The sequence below is a fragment of the Lepidochelys kempii genome, chromosome 3 (assembly GCF_965140285.1).
Source record: "Lepidochelys kempii isolate rLepKem1 chromosome 3, rLepKem1.hap1, whole genome shotgun sequence".
In the NCBI taxonomy this organism is placed as follows: Eukaryota; Metazoa; Chordata; order Testudines; family Cheloniidae; genus Lepidochelys; species Lepidochelys kempii.
Genome location: NC_136382.1, coordinates 86,116,875 through 86,140,144, shown reverse-complemented (window position 1 = coordinate 86,140,144; position 23,270 = coordinate 86,116,875). Strand labels below are relative to the sequence as shown.

Below are 23,270 nucleotides of genomic sequence, written 5' to 3'. Positions count from 1 at the left end.
ATCAAATAAGATAGACTAAAGGGGGGACTGTGGGGCACACTTCATAACTTCTGTGGGTCAAGCTCAGTGCACACACCAGGGGCTCCTTGTATTCATGCATTCCACCCCACAAGCTCCTTATGTGACACTCTCCCAAGCCTCTCTGTTTCAGGGACTCTCTCTAACTCCCCAGTCTCCCCTTACAGGTTTCTTGTGTGCCTCCTGATTCCCTCCTCCCACTACAGCAGGGTGGCCCATTCTCCCCACCAAACCAGGGGCTCTCTTCCCCCTTCCTAACCCATCCCCCACCCACCAGGGTTGCCCATTCTCCCCACCATACTAGGGATTGTCTTACCTGTCCACCATTTGCCCCATCATACTAGGGGTCTGTGTCTCTCTTCCCACATCCCTCCAAAGGATACCTAACCTTCTCTTCCTTCCTTATTGAATGGTGGTGTGGGTGTCTGATGCCTTCCCTTGCCCAACTGGAGCAGGCTTCCAGGAGGCAAGATATGAGGAAGGAATGAAAGTAGTCTCCTTCTCTGTCCTCTTCCTCTGACTGCCCAAGGGGGCTGTGCATCCACCCCACAGCTCCAAGCAGGGAGAGCAATTATTTCTCTTTTGATCATTCAGAGATCAGGGTGTGAACATGTTAAATTCTATTGGGAGGGTGAAGGGGATATTGTTCTGAGGGAAGGTATTAATGGGTTGCCATCAACAGGTGACTGTGGCTGAGAGTGTGTCTTGTTTTCCCTTTTTCAATATTATTATCCTCCAAATGGATAGACTACTGATGTGAATATTCCCTGAAATTTTGGAATTGATTGGACAAAGTGTTCAAAAGCTACTGTGTGACAGACAAAGATTCCATCAAATTGAATGTATGGCCTCACAAATTCAGCCAAAAATGTACTTCAAAACCTGCAGTACAGGGTTTGCTTATACAAACCTATGAAGTCCTACAGAAGAGAGATTGGACTGGTAGAGACGTCTCTATAGGTGGCAATGGAGAGAGTGAATTCAGAGGGAGTGAGTGTCTATGTAAGAAAAGGAAATTAGTCCTCAAATTTAAACCCAGGTTATAGTATAAGAGTTCATTAACTTCCTTTCCGATATTTGTATTGCAAGTGGGAAGACTACACATTTCTCTTGAAAAGCTCAACATTAAATAGGTGAGTCTAAAGGATTCAGATGTATGAGGCCATATTAAGACTACTGTGTGGATAGTTCTTTTGGCATCCATAATACAAATTTCAGAGGAATGATCAGGATGGATGCTAGTCTCCAAATATTTGGGGCTCATCTTCATATGTGGCTCCATTCAATGAGGTTGCATATAGGAAAGGCACATGTGGTGCAAACAACCTGATTGGCTGAGTGTTCAGGATAGCTGACAACCCATCTTTTTTCTGTTTGACCATATTATACCTGAGCTAAACTTGAGGTTCCAGGAATTTATCACTGTATTAAGAGGTAATTCAGCTGTCCACAGGTTCAGAACCATTATATACAGAAGACATTGCACAAGATGGGAGGATATCAGATTAGCTTTGTGATCTAGAGGCTGCCTTTTTCTGTCTAGGAGAAATGCAAAGACCACTATCTTTCTCCAGAGAGATTATGGATCAGTTTATCAGTCCCTTGTTAGGACTTGGCAAATCGTTTTTGTGCCTTGCCTTTCTTCCTTTACCTCTATTTATGTTCCCTGTCCATAGAAAGGAAAGGACTCATATCACTGATTGTGTCAAATAGGTAATGATTCCTAGAGTTAGTGGAGGTGATTGTATCCCATCTTTCAACTTTTGGACAACATCAGCTGAAGCAGGACTCCATAGTTCATTCAAGCTTGTTGTATTCATATTGTAATTTAGATTCTGTTGGCGATCATAAGAACAGCCATCCTTGGCCAGACCAATGGTCCTCTAGTCCAGTATCCTGTCTCTCACAGCAGCTAGTGCCAGATGCTTCAGAGGAAATGAACAGAACACGGCAATTTCAAGTGATCCATCCCCTGCCATCCAGTCCTAGCTTCTAGCAGTCAGAGGTTTCGAGAAACCCAGAGCATGGGATTGCATTCCTGACCATCTTGGCTAATAACCATTGATGGACCTATTTTCCATTAAATTATCTAATACTTTCTTGAACCCAGTTATATTTTTTTTGGCCTTTACAACATCCCTTGTTGATGAGTTCTGCTGGTAGACTGTGCATTGTGTGAAGAAGTGCTTCCATATGTTTGCTTTAAACCTGCTGCCTATCATTTTTAGCAGGTAACCTCTAGGGCAGGGGTTCTCAAACTGGGGGTCGGGACCCCTCAGGGGTGGTGAGGTTATTAAATGGGGGTCACGAGCTGTCAGCCTCCAACCCAAACCCCGCTTTGCCTCCAGCATTTATAATAGTGTTAAATATATTAAAAAGTGTTTTTAATTTATAAGGGGGGGGTCACACTCAGAGGCTTGCTATGTGAAATGGGTCACCAGTACAAAAGTTTGAGAACCACTGCTCTAGTTCTTGTGTTATGTCAAGGGGTAAATAACACTTCCCTATTCACTTTCTCAATACTGTTAATAATTTTAGAAACCTCTATCATATCCCCTCTTAATAGTCTTTTTTCTATGAACAGTCTGTCTTTTTAATCTCTCTTCATGGAAGCTGTTCCATACTCCTAATCATTTTCATTGCCCTTCTCTGCACCTTTTCCAATTATAATGAATTTTTTTTTGAGATAAGGTGAACAGAACTGCATGGAGTATTCAAGGTGTGGGCATACTATGGGTTTATATAGTGTCATTATAATATTTTCTGTTTTATCTGTCCCTTTCCTAATGGTTCCTAACATTCTGTTACCTTTTTTAGACTGCTGCTGCTTATTGAGTAGATTTTTGCAGGGAACTGTTCATAATGATTCCAAGATCTTGCCTGAGTGGTGATAACTGATTTAGACCCCATCATTTTGTAAGTATAGTTGGGATTATTTTTTCCAATGTGCATTACTTTGCACTTACTAATACTGAATTTCATCTGTCAATTTGTCGCCCAGTTACCCAGTTTTGTGAGATCCCTTTGTAATGCTTCACAGTCAGATTTGGACTTAACTGAATAATTTTGTACAGTCTGTAAATTTTGCCACCTCTCTGTTCACCCATTTTTCAGATAATTTATGAGTATGTTGAACAGCTCATGTCCCTGTAGAAATCCTTGGGGGATCCCTCTGTTTACCTCTCTTCAGTGTGAAAACTGACCATTTATTCCTACCCTCATTTCCTGAATTTTAACTAATTACTGATCTGTGAGTGACCCTTCCCTCTTATCCTGTGACTCCTTACTTTGCTTTAGAAGCATTGAAGAGGGAACCTTGTCAAAGGCTTTCTGAAAGTCCCCGTACATTATATCCACTAGGTCACCGTTGTGCACATGCTTGTTGACTCCCTCAGAGAATGCTAATAGATTGGTGAGGCATGATTTTCCTTTATAAAAGCCGTGTTTGATTCTTCCCCAACATATCATGGTAATCTATGTGTCTCATAATTTTGTTCTTTATTGTAGTTTCAACCAATTTGCCTTGTACTGAAGTTAAGATTACTGGCCTGTAATTGCCAGTATCGCCTCTGGAACGCTCTTAAAATTAGCATTATATTAGCCAATCATCTGGTGTATAGGCTGATTTAAGTGCTATGTTACATACAACAGTTAGTAGTTCTGCACTTTCCTATTTGAATTCCTTCAGAACTCTTGTGTGAATACAGTACCATCAGATTCTGGTGATTTACTACTGTTTAATTTATCAGTTTGTTCCAAAACCACTTCTATTGGCATATCATTCTGGGACAGTTCCTCAGATTTGTCACCTAAAAAGAATGGCTTGGGTTTGGGGATCACCTCCATATCTTCTGCAGTGAAGACTGATGCATAGAATTCAGTTAGCTTCTCTGCAATGGCCTTGTCTTCCTGGAGTCCTTTAGCACTTGAATTGCAGTGGGCCCACTGACTGTTTGGCAGGGTTCCTTCTTCTGATGTACTTAAAAAAAAAATTCTGTGTGGTTCTCTTGCTAATTGCTCTTCAAATTCTTTTTTTTTTTGGTCTATCTAATTAGACTTTTACACTTGACTTGCCAGCGTTTATGCTCCTTACAAGAATTTGACTTCCAATTTTTATAGGATGCTTTTTCGCCTCTAACTTCCTCTTTTACTCTGCTGTTCAGCCAGGGTGAGATAAGGTGGGTGAGGTAATACTGTTTTATTGGATCACCTTCAGTTGGTAAGAGAGACAAGCTTTCTAGCCACACAGAGCTCTTCTTCAGGTCTGGGAAAGGAATGCTGAGCATCAGAGCTAAACACAAGTTGGAACAGACTGGTTAGCATAAGTAGTTAGTATATATTCTAAGGACCATTCTAGATAGAGTGGCCCATTAACACTCTGCAGTCATAGGACAAAAAGAGGTGATTAGCGGGTTACCAATTTATTATAAAAAGAAAAGGAGGACTTGTGGCACCTTAGAGACTAAGCCATAAATCCAGTGTGTGTCTTCAGTTCATGATTTTCAGTGTCTACCAGAGTTATGAATTTAAGCTCTTTGGCTTGTCTTTTGAATGTGTTGTGCAGGTTTCCTTCGAGGATGAGGACTGATAGGTCAGAAATAGAGTGACTGCTGTGTTAAAAGTGTTCATGCACAGGTAAATTACACAGAGCTGAAGAAGAGCTCTGTGTAAGCTTGAAAGTTTGTGTCTCTCATCAGCAGAAGTTGGTCCAGTAAAAGATATTACGTCACTTACCTTGTCTATCTAATATCCTGTGACCAACACGGCTACAACAACTGCATATTTACACATACTTTGAGTGTTTTGTACATAAGCACTTGTGCTACTTTTCAGTATTTGGTTGCTTGCCTTCATGTGTTATACTTAAATAGGACTTTTTAAAATTTGATTGTTCCTCAGTACCTCCTACCTGTATTTTACCAACTTTTTCCCTGTCTTTACTAGGATATAGAGTTCCCCCTTCAACAAATCTTAAGAACTATTGTATAATCAAAACACTTATTTTGTAGCCTTTATAAATGCCATGAACTTGGTTCAAGGCTTATTTTTTCTTTGCTCTGTATAATGTAACTAGATATAGTGGATTTAGTTCTAAATTTCACTGAATTTCTTTGTAGGGGAAAATAAATTGAATAAAATTTAAGTTTTTAGATCAGTGGTCTTTTCAGGATAGAGAAGTGAGCTATTCCTTTTTGAACTAGTTGTATTGCTCTAATTTAGTCACAAATATTTTGTTATGTCTGCACTAGTGATGAGTCTTCTGAATTGCCTTTGTGTCAGTATTAAGACTAGGGTTCAAAACCATTTCAGTTGGTTCCTGGCAAAGCTCTCAGAAGCAGCAAATTTTGGTTGTCTTCAAAAGGCTGTCCAAGTACTGTGGGACGCTAGTGGGAGGACTAGTTGAACCATTTCAAGTTACCTCTGTCCATATGGACATTTACATGGTACAAAGTGAAATTGTTTGGATTATAACATTAATTTAGCTTTACTGAATGCTAATCCAAGCAGACTATAGCATTCATGTACATCACTTGGAGTGGAGGCACAAGATGTGTTATAATATGCCAGAGAGACAAAATGGTTCTGAGGATAAGCAATGTCTTAGTCCTGGTCTACACTACAAGTTTAGGTCGAATTTAGCAGTGTTAGATCGATTTAACCCTGCACTCGTCCACATGATGAAGCCATTTTTGTCGACCTAAAGGGCTCTTAAAATCGATTTCTGTACTCCTCCCCGATGAGGGGATTAGCTGAAATCGACATCCCCAGGTTGAATTTGGGGTAGTGTGGATGTAATTTGACGGTATTGGCCTTCGGGAGCTATCCCAGAGTGCTCCATTGTGACCACTCTGGACAGCACTTTCAATTCAGATGCACTAGCCAGGTACGCAGGAAAAGCCCCTGGAACTTTTGAATTTCATTTCCTGTTTGGCCAGCGTGGCGAGCTCATCAGCACAGGTGACCATGCAGTCCCAGAATCGCAAAAGAACTCCAGCATGGACCGAACGGGACGTACTGGATCTGATCACTGTATGGGGAGATGAATCCGTGCTATCAGAACTCCATTCCAAAAGACAAAATGCCAATATATTTGCCAAAATCTCCAGGGGCATGATGGACAGAGGCTACAACGGGGACCCGCAGCAGTGCCACGTGAAAATTAAGGAGCTCAGGCAAGCCTACCAAAAAACCAAAGAGGCAAATGGCCGCTTCTATGATGAGCTAGATGCATGGAAGTCTAGGGAGCTTCCTTACTACTACCCCACCCCTGTCCATGGACACCTGCAAGGGAGGGAGTCTCACGCAACAGGCATGAGGATTTTGGGGATGAGGAAGATGAGGAGGAGGATAGCACACAGCAGGCAAGCGGAGAAACCATTCTCCCCGACTGCCAGGAACTGTTTTATCACCTTGGAGCCAATACCCTCCCAAACCTCCCAAGGTGGGCTCCTGGACCATGAAGCCAGAGAAGGTACCTCTGGTGAGTGTACCTTTGTAAATATAATACATGGTTTAAAAGCAAGCATGTTTAATGATTAATTTGCCCTAAAGACTGGGGATGCATTCTTGGCCAGTACAGCCCCTTCTTTTAAATGGCCAACCCAACGGGTGCTTGGTATGGGAAAGAAGGGCGCTGCTGTTTGAAACCATTCCCACATGTTATGAAGGTTGAAGAAGCCGAAAGACAGTGGCTTACCATGGCTGCCTGCAAGCCGAATTCTGTTGCCCGGCCCTGCGTGTGTGATCTCTCACACCAAACTGGCAGGCCCTCAATATAAGAGGCAAAATGTGACCTTATATCAAAAGCATATGTGCTACGTAATGTTAACAGCTTGGTTCACCATGAAAGAGTCTACCCATTGTTCTCTAAAATGTGTCTTTTTTAAATACTACTCTCCCTTTTTTTCCTCCCGCAGCTGCAAATGTTTCAACGCTCCCCCTATCATCTCCGTCCCAGAGGCTAGCACAGATAAGAAGGCTAAAAAAAAGCACTCGCGATGAAATATTCTCTGAGCTCATGCAGTCCTCCTGCACTGAAAGAGCTCCGCAGAATGTATGGAGGCAAACAATGTCCAAGTCCAGGAAAGCAGAAAATGAATGCGACGACAGGAGGGACGAGCAAGATGAGAGGTGGTGGCAGCGCAATGAGAGGAGGCAGGATAAAATGCTGAGGCTACTGGGGGATCAAACTGATATGCTCCGGCGTCTGGTGGAGCTGCAGGAAAGGCAGCAGGCGCACAAACCGCCGCTGCAGCCTCTGTGTAACCGCCTGCCCTTCTCCTCAAGTTCCATAGCCTCCTCACCCAGACGCCCAAGAATGCAGGCGGGGGAGGCTCCAGGCACCCAACCACTCCACCCCAGAGGGCTACCCAAGCAACAGAAAGCTGGCATTCAATAAGTTTTGAAGTGCAGTGTGGCCTTATCCTTCCTTCCTCCCCTCATCCACCACCCCACCCGGTGCTTCCCTCCTCCCTCAACCCTCCCAGGCTACCTTGGGAGTTATCCCCCTATTTGTGTGATGAATTAATAAAGAATGCATGATTTTGAAACAACAATGATTTTATTGCCTCTGCAAGCGGTGATCGAAGGGGGGGAGGGCGGTTGGCTTATAGGGAAGTAGAGTGAACCAAGGGGGCAGGTTTTCATCAAGGAGAAACAAACAGAACTGTCACACTGTAGCCTGGCCAGTCATGAAACTGGTTTTCAAAGCTTCTCTGATGCGCAGCGTGCCCTGCTGTGCTCTTCTAATTTCCCTGATGTCTGGCTGCATGTAATCAGTGGCCAGGTGATTTGCCTCAACCTCCCAGCCCACCATAAACTTCTCCCCCTTACTCTCACAGATATTGTGGAGCACACAGCAAGCAGTAATAACAGTGGGAATATTGGTTTCGCTGAGGTCTAAGCGAGTCAGTAAACTGCGCCAGCGCGCCTTTAAACGTCCAAATGCACATTCTACCACCATTCTGCACTTGCTCAGCCTGTAGTTGAACAGCTCCTGACTACTATCCAGGCTGCCTATGTATGGCTTCATGAGCCATGGCATTAAGGGATAGGCTGGGTCCCCAAGGATAACTATAGGCATTTCAACATCCCCAACAGTTATTTTCTGGTCTGGGAAGTAAGTATCTTCCTGCAGCTGTTCAAACAGACCAGAGTTCCTGAAGATGCAAGCGTCATGTATCTTTCCCGGCCATCCCACGTTGATGTCGGTGAAACGTCCCTTGTGGTCCACCAGTGCTTGCAGCACCATTGAAAAGTACCCCTTGTAGTCTATGTACTGGCTGCCTTGGTGGTCCAGTCCCAAGATAGGGATATGCATTCTGTCTCTCGCCTCACCACAGTTAGGGAATCCCATTGCAGCAAAGCCATCCACTATGACCTGCACATTCCTTGTCACTATCCTTGATAGCAGCAGCATTGCATTGTCTACTTGGATCACAGCAGCCCCCACAGTAGATTTACCCACTCCAAATTGATTCCCGACTGACCGGTAGCTGTCTAGCGTTGCAAGCTTCCAGAGGGCTATCGCCACTCTCTTGTGAACTGTGAGGGCAGCTCTCATCTTGGTATTCTCGTGCTTCAGGGCAGGGGAAAGCAAGTCACAAAGTTCTATGAAAGTGCCCTTACGCGTGCAAAAGTTTCTCAGCCACTGGGAATTGTCCCAGACCCGCAACACTATACGGTCCCACCAGTCTGTGCTTGTTTCCCAGGCCCAGAATCAGCATTCCATGGCATGAGCCCATTGCCACCAGGATGTCCAAATTGCCATGGCCCGTGCTTTGAGAGAAATCTGTGTCCATGTCCTCATCGCCGCGCTGCTGTCGCCTCCTTGCCTGCTTTTGCAGGTTCTGGTTCTGCACATACTGCAGAATAATGTGCAAGGTGTTTACAATGCTCATAACTGCCACAGTGATCTGAGTGGGCTCCATGCTTGCCATGAGCAGGAGAGCAGAGTTGCAGCGGAAGCGGTGGCTAAAGACGGATGCCACGAGAATAGATTTTTATAGAGAATGACGAGAGGACCTGCAAGGTGGATTTATGAGAGCAGAGTTTCACTGGAAGCGATGGAGGACGACGGTTAGCACCGCACACATTTCCTGAGGAAGAACACACGTATGTGGGAGCCTATGACAGACAACATGGAGAAATTCGCTATTGAGACAATAGCAGTGGAGCAGAGTTGCAGCAGAAGCGGTGTATGATGATGGTTAGCAGCACCCAGGAGGACCAGAACGGATCCTTGAGCTGCAGGAGAGCAGAGTTGCAGTGGAAGCGGTGGATGACGATGGTTAGCAGACCTACTGCACCGTCTGCTGCCAGCAGCACCCAGGACACAACAGCGATGGTGTTGGTGAGCTGAGCTGAGCGGGCTGCACGCTTGCTGTGGTATGGTGTCTGCGCAGAAAAAAGGCGCGAAACGAGTGTCTGCCATTGCTCTCATGGAGGGAGGGGCGACTAACGACATGTACCCAAAAGCACCCGTGACAATGTTTTTGCCCTATCAGGCATTGGGAGCTTAATCCAGAATTCCAGTGGGTGGCGGAGATGGCGGGAACTGTGGGATAGCTACCCACAGTGCACTGCTCCATAAGTTGATGCTAGCCATGGTGGTGAGGACACATTCCGCCGAGTAAATGCGCTTAGTGTGGACATCCGCAATCGACTGTATAAAATCGATTTCTAAAAATCGACTTCTATAATATCGACCTAATTTTGTAGTATAGACATACCCTTAGAGTCCATGTGGTCTGTTTGATTAAATATGAAACTAATAAATTCTGGCTGTTCTACTCCAGGCTGTACCAATAACTCGTGGTCACCTGATCTCTTTCTGCATTTTAGAAATGTGGAATAAATTTACCTTATGAGAGTGAGGATTAATTATTCAATGTTAAAATATTTTTAAGACATAAAGTGTTACATAGGTACCATATCCTTAATGTTTAAGACACAATTACAAACTGTCTTTTATAACTTACATGACTGTTTATTAATTAGTAATCTTTAACCAAAACAGAGGACTTACATCCATATCCAAGGTTTCAGAGTAGCAGCCGTGTTAGTCTGTATCTGCAAAAAGAAAAGGAGGACTTGTGGCACCTTAGAGACTAACAAATTTGTATGAGCATAAGCTTTCGTGAGCTACAGCTCACTTCATTGGATGCATTCAGTGGAAAATAAATTTTAGTCTCTAAGGTGCCGCAAGTCCTCCTTTTTTTTTTTTAATCCATATCCAAGCCTTCCCTTTTGTCCTGGATCTTAGATTTCAACAGCACTTTGCAATATTTGCTGTGATGTGGAAGGTAACTTTCTACTTCTATTCCACCTGCTTTTTTAGACCATAGTTTAAATAAAGTGAGACATTAACCCCCCCCCCACACACACATACTTCAAAATCTACCATGTATCCCTTGAAATGAAACACTTTTGCAGTAGCAATTTCTGTAGCAATTCCTTTTGAATGTGAAAATAGAATGTTTGTGTTTATGGAAACTTTGAAACTCCACTCCCTATTTCAGTAGCTGGAGGTAGTGAAATAACTATATATTACAAATTTAAGGGATTTTTTTAAATTAATGTTAGGCATGTATTGGCTAGAATAGTTTACATATCATGGGCTTTATAAAACATGAATCATCAGCAGGAAAGTTATTTGTTTAGCAACATGACAGCCTCTTCTGATCTTCATGCCATGGGTAAAATGAGATTTACTCAAATTACATTGCTTAATCCTGAATAAACTGTGCAATTTAAATGCAGTTTTCATAAGGGAATACCGAACAGCTTTTTAAAGCATAAAAGAAGTTATAATTTATGGGTATTCATTATCCTATTTTTACTTTAGACAGAAGTTATTAGAACAATGTGAAAATGGTACCTCTTCATTCAACAGATCTGCCTCTTTTCAGTGTCTTAGCAGCTGACCAAAATAATATTACTTTTAAGTCTAATGTAATTAGATATTTTTATACATCAACTCCCCTTCCTTCTGCCCCCTGCCACTCGCAAGCTAATCAATATTGTATGTGCAGGCCTGCATCCAAGGAAGTGTATCAAGCAGATCCATGTTAATAACTAATGAAATGTCAGTGTTATTTCTGAGTGTTCTTGTTTTTGTCAACGTTTTAAACATCCTTTAAAGTAAATGTACTTTTTGTTATAGTGCAGGTCTGCTTTGAACAGTGACTTCATAAAATTGACACAGGGTAGCATATTGTTTAAACGGCTTGCAGATCAAATTTACGCACTTGACAAGTAAAAACATTTATTTTAGCTGCTATTCTGTAAAATCAGTCTGGAATTTTAGTTGCAAGATGAGTTCTTTCTGACTCACGCTACTAATAATAAAGACTCTATCATCAGAACTTGATTATTAGTTCTGTTCATTATGAATAAAATACAATCTTTATCTTCCATAGGTGTGCTGTCCCTGCACAAAGGAGTAGAAAGTAGTAAATATTTACTTTGGCCAATAAAGTTGGAATGACACTGAATAAACAGAGAAGAGGACTAGTTTTTCCATTAACTTCAAGGGGTATTAGATCAGGCCTGAATGTGGAGGCAGAATTTGTCAGTAGTATATATTTTGTTGTTTTAGCGGGAAATGTATCTTATTTTACAGAATTATGTTTGTATGTTACGGAAGGTAAAATGTCCGTTAGAATGTTCAGGACCTTGCAACATTTAAAACATAGGTTTCAGAGTAACAGCCGTGTTAGTCTGTATTCGCAAAAAGAAAAGGAGGACTTGTGGCACCTTAGAGACTAACCAATTTATTAGAGCATAAGCTTTCGTGAGCTACAGCTCACTTCTTCAGATGCATATCGTGGAAACTGCAGCAGGCTTTATATATACACAGAGAATATGAAACAATACCTATTCCCACCCCACTGTCCTGCTGGTAATAGCTTATCTAAAGTGATTTCCAGCACAAATCCAGGTTTTCTCACCCTCCACCCCCCCACACAAATCCACTCTCCTGCTGGTGATAGCCCATCCAAAGTGATAACTCTTTACACAATGTGCATGACAATTAAGCTGGGCTATTTCCTGCATAAATCCAGGTTCTCACATCCCCCCCACCCCCATACACACACAAACTCACTCTCCTGCTGGTAATAGCTCATCCAAACTGACCACTCTTCAAGTTAAAATCCAAGTTAAACCAGAACATCTGGGGGGGGGGGTAGGAAAAAACAAGAGGAAACAGGCTACCTTGCATAATGACTTAGCCACTCCAAGTCTCTATTTAAGCCTAAATTAATAGTATCCAATTTGCAAATGAATTCCAATTCAGCAGTTTCTCGCTGGAGTCTGGATTTGAAGTTTTTTTGTTTTAAGATAGCGACCTTCATGTCTGTGATCGCGTGACCAGAGAGATTGAAGTGTTCTCCGACTGGTTTATGAATGTTATAATTCTTGACATCTGATTTGTGTCCATTTATTCTTTTACGTAGAGACTGTCCAGTTTGACCAATGTACATGGCAGAGGGGCATTGCTGGCACATGATGGCATATATCACATTGGTGGATGTGCAGGTGAACGAGCCTCTGATAGTGTGGCTGATGTTATTAGGCCCTGTGATGGTGTCCCCTGAATAGATATGTGGGCACAGTTGGCAACGGGCTTTGTTGCAAGGATAAGTTCCTGGGTTAGTGGTTCTGTTGTGTGGTATGTGGTTGTTGGTGAGTATTTGCTTCAGGTTGCGGGGCTGTCTGTAGGCAAGGACTGGCCTGTCTCCCAAGATTTGTGAGAGTGTTGGGTCATAAAATGTTTCAGTCCTATGTTTATGTCAGCTAGTGATCCTCAGTGTCCAGAAAAGCATAGGAAATGTGGTAAAATAGAAAACAGTTAAAATTTTAATGGTACTTTGGTTTGAGAAGTTTATATCAAATTGGGATTATATCATCTTATTTTTAGGGCTGTTGATTAGTAGTAATTAACTCACACGATTAACTCAAAATTAATCACGATTAATCACACTGTTAAACAAAAGAATACCAAATGAAATTTATTAAATATTTTGGATGTTTTTCTACTTTTTCAAATATATTGATTTCATTTACAACAAAGAATACAAAGTGGTGTACAGTGCTCACTTTATATTATTATTTTTTATTACAAATATTTGCACTGTAAAAATGATAAAAGAAATAGTATTTTTCAATTAATCTCATACAAATACTGTAGTGCAAGCTCTTTATCGTGTAAGTGTAACTTACAAATGTAATTCTTTTGGGTTACACAACTGCACTGAAAAACAAAATGATATAAAACTTTAAATACAAGTCCACTCAGTCCTACTTCCTGTTTAACCAATTGCTTAGACAAACAAGTTTGTTTACATTTATGGGAAATACTGCTGCCTGCTTCTTATTTACAATGTCACCTGAAAGTGAGAACAGGCATTGCAAGGTATTTACGTGCCAGATATGCTAAACATTCATGTGCTCCTTCATGCTTTGGCCACTATTCCAGAGGACATGCTTCCATGCTGATGATGCTCATTAAAAAATAATGCATTAATTAAATTTTGACTGAACTCCTTGGGGGAGAATTGTATGTCTGCTGTTCTGTTTTACCCGCATTCTGCCATATATTTCATGTTATAGCAGTCTCGGATGATGACCCAGCACACGTTCTTAAAATGAATACTTTCACTGCAAATTTGACTCGACTCAGCTACAGGCAGTGAGAAAGAGTTGAAGGGCAGGTGGAGCTATTGTATCCTTTATGCCCTTTTAGAGACAAAAGGACAGGACAGGCACCAGAAGCAGCAAAGAAAAATGCAAAGAAGGTACCAGTGTGAGATTTCTAAAAAAGCTACAGCCTTGACCCAAGGTTTAAGAATCTGAAGTGCCGTCCAGAATCTGAGAGGAACAAGTTGAGGAGCATGTTTTCAGAAGTCTTAAAAGAGCAGCACTCAGATGTGAAAACTACAGAATCCGAACCACCAAAAAAGAAAATCAACCTTCTGCTGGTGGCATCTGACTCAGATGATGAAAATGAACGTGCATCGGTCCGCTCTGCTTTGAATTGTTATTGAGCAGAACCCATCATCTGCATGTATATATGTCCTCTGGAATGGTGGTTAAAGCATGAAGGGACATATGAATCTTTAGTGCATCTGGCACGTAAACATTTTGCAACCCCGGCCAGAACAGTGCCATGTGAATGCCTGTTCTCACTTTCAGGTGACATTGTAAACAAGAAGCAGGCAGCATTATCTCCTGCAAGTGTAACCAAATTTATTTGTCTGAGCCACTGGCGGAAGTAGGACTGAGTGGACTTGTAGGCTCTGAAGTTTTACATTGTTTTGTTTTTGAATGCAGTCATTTTTTGTACATAATTCTACATTTGTAAGTTCAACTTCCATGATAAAGAGATTGCACTACAATACTTGTATTATGTGAATTGAGAAATGCTATTTCTTTTGTTTTTTACGGTGCAAATATTTGTAATAAAAAAATATAAAGTGAGCACTGTACACTTTGTATTCTTTGTTGTAACTGAAATCAATGTATTTGAAAATGTAGAAAACATCCAATAATATTTAAATAAATGGTATTCTATTATTGTTTAAAGCACAATTAATTTTTTTAATCGCTTGACAGCTCTACTTATTTTATAAAGGGTTTTTGATATATGGGAATATTTTCCCTTGTCTAATCACACATGAACTATATGAAATATATATTCTAAATTGATAGTATTCTATTGAATCTGTTTCATTTTGAGTGCCTATCCATAGCGCTATAATCCGGATTTAATATTTAGTAAAATCAATTTAATTGGCACTCTCATAAATGGCATGGTTACTTAATGAAGATGGGTGCCAGAGAACTGAATTGGTGTAAGGAATTTAAATGTCTCTTAAAAAGCAACCAGTAGAACTCCAAGTTGTGAAGTGTTTTTAAATGGCATGCCTAGTGTTGTCTGCAGGACTACTTCTTGTATTCCACAGATGGGATATGAGTTTCCCATGGTGCTTCCTGGCTCTATTCCTTATTTCAGTAGACTCTTCTGTTTATTCCCTCCATTCTGCACTGCTCTTTACCTTTTGGCACCCATGCCCTCTCTCTACCATAAAGTTCATTCCACCAACCCACAGTCCTGGCTTGTTCCCAGCATTTTCTTTGTCCAATTCTGTACTTGTCCTGCTGAATGGCTTTTGTAAGTCCTATGAGCTCACTTGCTTCATCCACTATAGGTTTATTCTCTGCTGCATAACTCTGCCATCTACTCAGCCAAACAGCAATACTGCTCTTCCATTGTTGAATCTTATCCCTATAGTCACTTACACTTATTAGCAACATTAGTCTTCTTCCTTAAATCCTGCCTTCCTCTCTGAACATGGTCATGACTGCTGCTACTTAAAGTGCTTGTCCGTGTGTGTTTGTGTATATATATAACAAAAATATTCCAGTCTTGCTGTGCATTTGCCTAGTGCACTCAAGTTGGATTGTTGTGGTCAGCAGTGTTTGTTGGGGCTGCTTCTGGTGCCTGTCCTGTCCTTTTGTCTCTAAAAGGGCATAAAGGATACAATAGCTCCACCTGCCCTTCAACTCTTTCTCACTGCCTGTAGCTGAGTCGAGTCAAAACTTGAGGTGTCCTAACTTCTTCACTCACTAGTGCAGCTTATTCTTTGTCAGCACTTGTAAGTAGTTAAGTCCTTAATAATTAGGTATGAGCATAGATTTTTTGATAGAATTTTCTTTCTTCCCTTTATAAAGGAAATTAACATCTTTGTTTTGCCCATGAGGCCATACTAGGATCAGTTATATAATTGAACACAAATCTCCAGGCTTCAAAAATTCAATGTGAGGCTTTAATGCCTCTCAGGGATGGGCACATCAGGTTTTTACTATGTCTGGGTGAAGGGCGCATTAGAGAAAGATGTGCTCTCTCTTTTTCTGTGAAAACACAGAGTTAGGATAGCTTGCTTAAAAATGTTCCTTTTGGAGAGGTCAGTGTACCCATCTTCAGACTCTGGGATGTCTGGGGCAGAAACTTCTGAATAATGGTCTGAAAATTCTCCTGCTGGCTCTTCTACATGTGGAGCTGAAGTTCCTGGGAAGGGAAGAGCACTGGGGCTCGAAGGGAATCACCAGGCCCTTGCTTGTGGAGACATACATCATCAAACTCAGATAAAGGGTCGTACAAGGCCCAAAAAGAGTCAGGCGCTGGTCACCGTGCCTCATGACCAGCTACATCAATACCACATACATTGATCATTACTGACCTCATGTCACTGAGGCCTCCTGTACAAACACAATCTACTTGTCTATTTTTTGACACCAGTGTATTTGGGACCAAAATCCTATACAGGTTTTTGCTACTGGACTTCCCAGGACGAGTACTGTAGAGGTGCCTCTTCCTCCGCTGTTCTGGCAGTGGTAGAGTACATCAGCACTACCAGCCAGGTGCTCCTGGCATGCCTGCTGGCACAGGTCCTCTTCCTCAGGAGACTGTTCGTTCTCCTCCTCAAGCTCTGAGGGCTTTATGGAGCTTTCACCAGCTTGTTCCTTTGGGTCTAGGTATTCAGGCCAGCATACGTCAAAGAGGGAGTCAAAGGGTGAGTTTATTATCCTAGATGTAGCTCAACGAGGGATACAACTTCCAGGTCCTCCCCATTGCCACCTGCCCTTTATGCTTATCAGGCTCTGTGGGGAACGCATTGTGCTAGAACACCATTGTCTACCTCCCAATCCAGAGCTAGAGCCTTTTCTCTACCTCACAAGAGAACTTTATAGACAGCTTGGTCTGCTCTTCTGCCAGCTGAGCAGACTGTTCCTGGCTCTGATGAGGAATCACAAAGCAGAGGACCATCCTGCCCTGGCTCACTATTATAATCATCCGTGGATGAGGCTGTAGTCCCTGTATCATCTACTTCGACCCCAGATAAACACAAGAGATTTCAGGACTCGTTACACAAACTGGCTAACACACCTGAGATCTAGTTGAGGCGATCCAGGAAAAATCATGCACAACTCCAGGACATCTTGCATACGTTGGTACCTGGATACCTTGTAGTGCCCACCTATGGGCATGACTACACTTCAAGCTGGGGGTGTACTTCCTGACTCGAGGAAACATGCTCATATTAGCTCTGATTGAGGTAGTGTGCTAAAAATAGAATGTAGTCGTGGTGGTGTGAGGGGCTAGCCACCCCAAATACAGTCCTGTCCAGACCATAGACAGGTATTCAGGGCAGCTAGACCCTTGCACTGCCATGGTTGCATTCTATTTTTAGCAGGCTAGCTTGATGAGAGCTAGTGGGAGTAGTGTCCTTAATTTGGGAATTACACCCCCTAGCTCATAATGCAGACAAACCCTTTGAGGGAACTTTTAGAGTTGGCTAACTTGACCCGGAAGACACTTGTCTCTCTTGCACCAATATTGAAGAGAGTAGACCATTGCTACCAACCTCCTTTCCAGGGCTTCAAACAATTTTAGGTGCTCCCCGCACCAGCATCATTAGTGATTCCTGTGGCAAATGAGGGAGCAAGAGCAAAGCCATAAAAAAAAAACAAACAAGGAACCCAAAACATTTTTTTAGACAAAAACTAATCAAGTCTCCAACGAGACTCTCCAATTACCAAGCCCTGTTAGTGAAATACAGTGATCTGAATTGGGATTCTGTGACTAAATTTGCAGACTGTCTTCTTCAAGACAACAGGGAGGAATTTAAGTCTCTTATAGCTGAAGGTCAATTGGTAGTGTGTACATCCCTCCAGGCAGCCCTCAATGCTGTAGATGCAACCTCTAGATCTATGAGGAGATCATTGTGGCTACAGTAATCAGGGATCACCACAGAAGTAAAAATAACTGAGGATCTTCCATCTGAAGGATGTGAAGTTTTCAGTGCTAAACTAGATAAGGCCTTACATTCTCTAAAAGACTCCCATGCTATGCTGATATACTTAGGGGTCAGTATTCCTGCATTGAAACATAAGCACTTCAAGCCCTCAATCATGACAGAGCCAATCTTTTTACATGCAGTGTAGACAATCTGACCCGCCGAGGAAGTGCCAAAAATTTCCCAGAAGGAAGACATCTGCATCCACTATTATATTTGCTCATTAGCTCTTAGCAAGGCTGTAGATTTAACATCTTGGTTGGGATTGGCATGCAAATTCTGAGGGATATTCCACTTATGTCCCTTCTGTTTAGGAATCATTTTATTTCATTCCTTTGGGGTGTGGACTACCATCAATTACACCCCCCCCTCTGTCCTGGTAATCATGGGCTATTCCATCTAGTTCTAGACCCTCCTCAGCCCCCCATTCCATTTTTCAGAATTCACTCTCATAAAAGCATGGTACATCAGGACATGTAATTACTTCTAAATCTTGAAGCAATGGAAGAGGTACTTTTCTGCTTCCCAAAACTAAATGAGGTTGGCACCGTATTCTGAACCTGAGACATCCAGTGTCTTAATCATACAAGCTCATGTTCATGATAGTGTCTCTGGCATTGATCATTTCAATCTTAGAGCCACATGACAGCTATGCAGCTCTTGACCTTTGAGATGTTTATTCATATAGCTATTCACCCTGCCCACAGAAGGAATCTGAGGTTTCAAAGTGGGCATCACACTCTACCAGTACAGGGTGTTACTAGTCAACCTATTGACAGCACCAAGGATGTTCATGCAATGCCTAGTAATAATGTCATCTTTCCTCAGGAAACAAGGAGTTGAGGTTTTTCCCACATATTTAGAGTGACTTATTTGTGGAAAGTCCTATCAACAGGTAAGACTTCATTCAATGAACTCTGCAACTTTTTGTCTCTGTTGGTCTGAAAGTAAACAAAGTCAAACTGTCTCCAGCTCAAAGGGATGGAATTTGTAGGAGCCATTCTTGGCTCCAAAACTTCAATGGCTTATCTACTACAGGAAAGATTTTGAGCCATGCTAAATCTTTTCAGCGAAGTACAAGCTCACCAGAAGTCATCGTGAGAACCTGTCTCAGGCTGCTAGGTCACATGATCTTCTGCATATACATAACTCAGCTTGCCTGACTTAATCTTTTATTGCATAAAAGGGTGGGTGAAGTCTGTATATCAGCCAAGCAGACATCACCTGGATATTTTAGTACATTTTCCAACGGAAAGCCTGTCATTCAGGGGGTCTTTCCATCAATTTAAAGTCTGCAAGGGAATGCCCTTTGATCCTCCATTACCATCAAAGGTGTTGGTGACAGATGCCTCCATGTTAAGATGGGAAGCCCTTTTAGACAAACTTGAAACACTGAAGTATGCGGGTTCTTCAGGAAACAAGATTTCATATAAATGTTTTGGAGCCAAGGCTGTTCATAGGGTTTGCTCAGCTTTCATAGATACTAAGGTCAGAAGGGACCATTATGGTCATCTAGTCCAACCTCCTGCACAATGCAGGCCACAGAATCTCACCCACCCACTCCTGCGAAAAACCTCTCACCTATGTCTGAGCTATTGAAGTCCTCAAATTGTGGTTTAAAGACTTCAAGGAGCAGAGAATCCTCCAGCAAGTGACCCATGCCCCATGCTACAGAGGAAGGCGAAAAACCTCCAGGGCCTCTTCCAATCTGCCCTGGAGGAAAATTCCTTCCCAACCCCAAATATGGCGATCAGCTAAACCCTGAGCATCTGGGCAAGGTTCACCAGCCAGGTACCCAGGAAAGAATTTTCTGTAGTAACTCAGATCCCACCCCATCACAGGCCATTGGGCCTATTTACCATGAATATTTAAAGATCAATTAATTACCAAAATCATGTTATCCCATCATACCATCTCCTCCATAAACTTATCGAGTTTAATCTTAAAGCCCGATAGGTCTTTTGTCCCCACTGCTTCCCTTGGAAGGCTATTCCAAAACTTCACTCCTCTGATGGTTAGAAACCTTCATCTAATTTCAAGTCTAAACTTCCCAATGATCAGTTTATATCCATTTGTTCTTGTGTCCACATTGGTACTGAGCTTAAATAATTCCTCTCCCTCTCCGGTATTTATCCCTCTGATATATTTATAGAGAGCAATCATATCTCACCTCAACCTTCTTTTAGTTAGGCTAAACAAGCCAAGCTCCTTGAGTCTCCTTTCATAAGACAGGTTTTCCATTCCTCGGATCATCCTAGTAGCCCTTCTCTGTACCTGTTGCAGTTTGAATTCATCCTTCTTAAACATGGGAGACCAGAACTGCACACAGTATTCCAGGTGAGGTCTCACCAGTGCCTTGTATAACAGTACTAAAACCTCCTTATCTCTACTGGAAATACCTCGCCTGACGCATCCCAAGACCGCATTAGCTTTTTTCACGGCCAGATCACATTGGCGGCTCAGTCATCCTATGATCAACCAATACTCCAAGGTCCTTCTCCTCCTCCGTTACTTCTAATTGATGCGTCCCCAGCTTATAACTAAAATTCTTGTTATTAATCCCTAAATACATAACCCTTACACTTCTCACTGTTTGACTGAGGATCAAAACATCCTAACCCACCGAATACTCTACAAGGCATACTTATGTTTCTAAGTGGAAGAGATTCACTAACTGGGTTCAATATCCTCATCTCTGGCATGGATACTGGACTACCTTCTGTCCCCAAGGTACAGAACTTAGACTGTCAGTGAGCTCTGTGAAGGTTCACCTAGCAATCATCTCAACTTTAAACCATCTAATTCAGGAGTACTCTGCTTTCACAGCCTACCATGGCCAGATTCCTAAAGAGGGCCTTATGAGGATATATCTCCCTGTTAGGAAACCCTCCCTTCTTGGGACCTAAATATAATTCTCATTGGGTTAATGGCCCTACCTTTTAAGCCATTAGCTACCTCTTCTCTGTTTCATCTTTCCATTTAAACAACCTTGCTCATAGTGGTAACATTGGATACCAGAAGAAGGTTTGGGGAATGCGACGGGTCCGGCACCGCAGCTCCCCTTTGTGGCAAGGGTGGATGGGGTGTCGGGGCCTCACCACTCTTACGTTCCCATGCCTGTCCTTTAAGGGCATTCTGATGTGGCCCAATGGCTGGTTTCCCCATGCTCGCTCCTTGGTCGGGGTAGCGGGACCTAATCTGAGTCCATGTGTCACGCCCCGCGTATCAGGGCAGTGTGGCCCAGTGGCCAGAGTCCATGCAACTTGCCCCGTGTATCAGGGCAGTGTGGCCCAGTGTCCAGAGTCCATAGCTCCCACTCTCAGGCAGGGAAGTGTATCCCAATGGTTGGAATGGTAGGGGGACCCGGGCCTGCCCTCTCCACCGGGCCCCGACCCAGGGCTCTCCTATTGGTGGGGTTTCCCCTCACGCTTAGCTCGGTGGGGATCCGCCCGCAACACGCCGAGCACCAGTGCAGCTTTAATGCTGCTTGTCTCTAAAGTTCCCCTGGGAGACTTCCTACCTTCACCGTCATGTTTTCCACTCTGGCCGGGAGGGCGGGGGGGGGGGTTCCTCCGGTCTGTCCCGTCCTGTCGGGACCTCTGTCTGGGACGCCAGGTGCGTCCCGGCTTGGCTGGCCCCCGGATCCTGGAGCGCTGGCTGTCCCTACTCAGGAACTGGCGGTGTGCCTCCTTCGCCTCCAGTGGTCAGCCCAGACTGAGCTCCTTTGCAGGGTTTTATACCTAGTCTCCAGTTGGAGCATGCCCTGCAGGGCTTCCGGGGCAGGGCTTCCTCTTCCAGGAAGGAAGGATTAACCCCTGTGTTACCAGTGCGGGGCCACTCTGGAGGGAGATACAAGCTCTAGTGGCAGGGTCCTCATGTACAGTTTTTCATAAACAGTGTCCTTGAGACCTCACTCTAAATTTTTACCTAAAATAGTCTTTCAGGTTATATATGGACTTGTATTTTCCCCAAACCACATTCAGATAAAGGCAAGATTAAGCTTCACATCATAGATGTTCTTAGTGCATTTTCTTTCTACATAGAACTAAGTAATTTAGAGTATCCCTCGGGCTGCCTATAACATATGGGAACAGTGTGAAAGGACAGGCCATTTCAACACGGACTTTCTAACTGGATTTTTGATTGTATTCAGCTATGCTAAGGATTAGCAAGCACTATTCCTAAGGGAATTCTGTGCCAAAAAATTTAAGTCTGCAACAAAAAGTTAAAAATTCTGCACACAATATTTTCAAAATCTGTGAAATTCTGCATATTTTGTCTGTCAAAATAACACAGTGTAATCACACCAGTTTCAATTATTTTTGGTCATTTATTTCAAAATACCCGTCAGCAAGTATGTCTATAACCATGCAGACAACAAGAAAAGGTTCAGGAAATGTTTTTTTGACAAATAGATTCCTTACTAGACATATTAATACAGAACTCTGAGTAATAATTCATTTAAACTACAGTCCAGAACTGTATTTCCCACACTCTTCAGAAGCAGTGGAAAGGCTTGGGGGAGTCAGGGGTAATGGAAGAGCTCAGGGAGAGGGAAGTAATTGCTGGGAAGGAGCCTGGGTGTGAACTTGGAGGGTTGTTGGGTATGGGTGGGAAAAGTATGGAACAGGTTTTTTGTGGGTGTGTGGAGGGATTGTTAGGGAGCTTCCCCCATGCAGTCTCTGGCTGACCCCTAGCCTCTCCCATTCAGTCAGGCACATCTGGCCCTGTCCCCATGTGTCCTTGCACCCCTATGCACATAAGTCCTTTCATTCCCACTCAGATACCCACTCCTCCATCCCCAGGTGGCCCTGCACCTCGTCCCCTTGCGTCTCTGTGCCTCCACTCAGGCCCCCTCTGTCCCCATGTGGCCCTGCGCCTCCACTCCCATTCAGCCCCTGCCCCCATCTGTCCTCCAGTAGCCCTTATGATCTCCTGTCTGTGACTCCGCCACCCCTCCCCCGCAGCCCCATGCTGTCTGTCTCCCTATAGCCCCTGTCTCTTGGCCTGGTCTGACAGGTGCTGTGAAGAAGGCAAACTCTTTCTCTTCCCTAGCTGGGTGGGAGCTGCTGCTCTGTTCTATTGCTAAAACACCGTTTAGTGCACAAAAGGAGGAACTGCAGCAACTTTCCAGCAGAAGCTTTTTTCTGCACAAAAAATTAAAAATATGTGTGGCTCATTAATTATGTGCATGTGCAGTGGCATAGAATTCCCCCAGACGTAAAGCACAGATGCACTGAGAGTGGTGACTCTGTATTAGAGCACAAGCAACCTTTGTTGCTTCTTGAGAAATGTTCCCATGCTGGAGAGATATAGGGCAGCTACTTGGGTTCAGTTCACTTGTTTATTCAGCATTACTCCACAATAGAAGCATTGAGATCTGACACTAGT

At 43.1% G+C, this 23,270-nt stretch overlaps 2 protein-coding genes across 2 annotated transcripts in view; both read left to right on the top strand.

The window, feature by feature from the left end:
• CDK19 (cyclin dependent kinase 19) overlaps positions 1–23,270 on the top strand; it is a 221,192-nt gene that overhangs the window by 51,901 nt on the left and 146,021 nt on the right.
• LOC140908930 (uncharacterized) lies at positions 2,941–8,492 on the top strand. Its single transcript, XM_073337046.2, has 2 exons — positions 2,941–6,499; positions 6,936–8,492. Exons 1-2 carry the CDS (start codon positions 5,983–5,985, stop codon positions 7,415–7,417), a joined length of 999 nt encoding a protein of 332 aa, XP_073193147.2. The 5' UTR covers positions 2,941–5,982; the 3' UTR covers positions 7,418–8,492.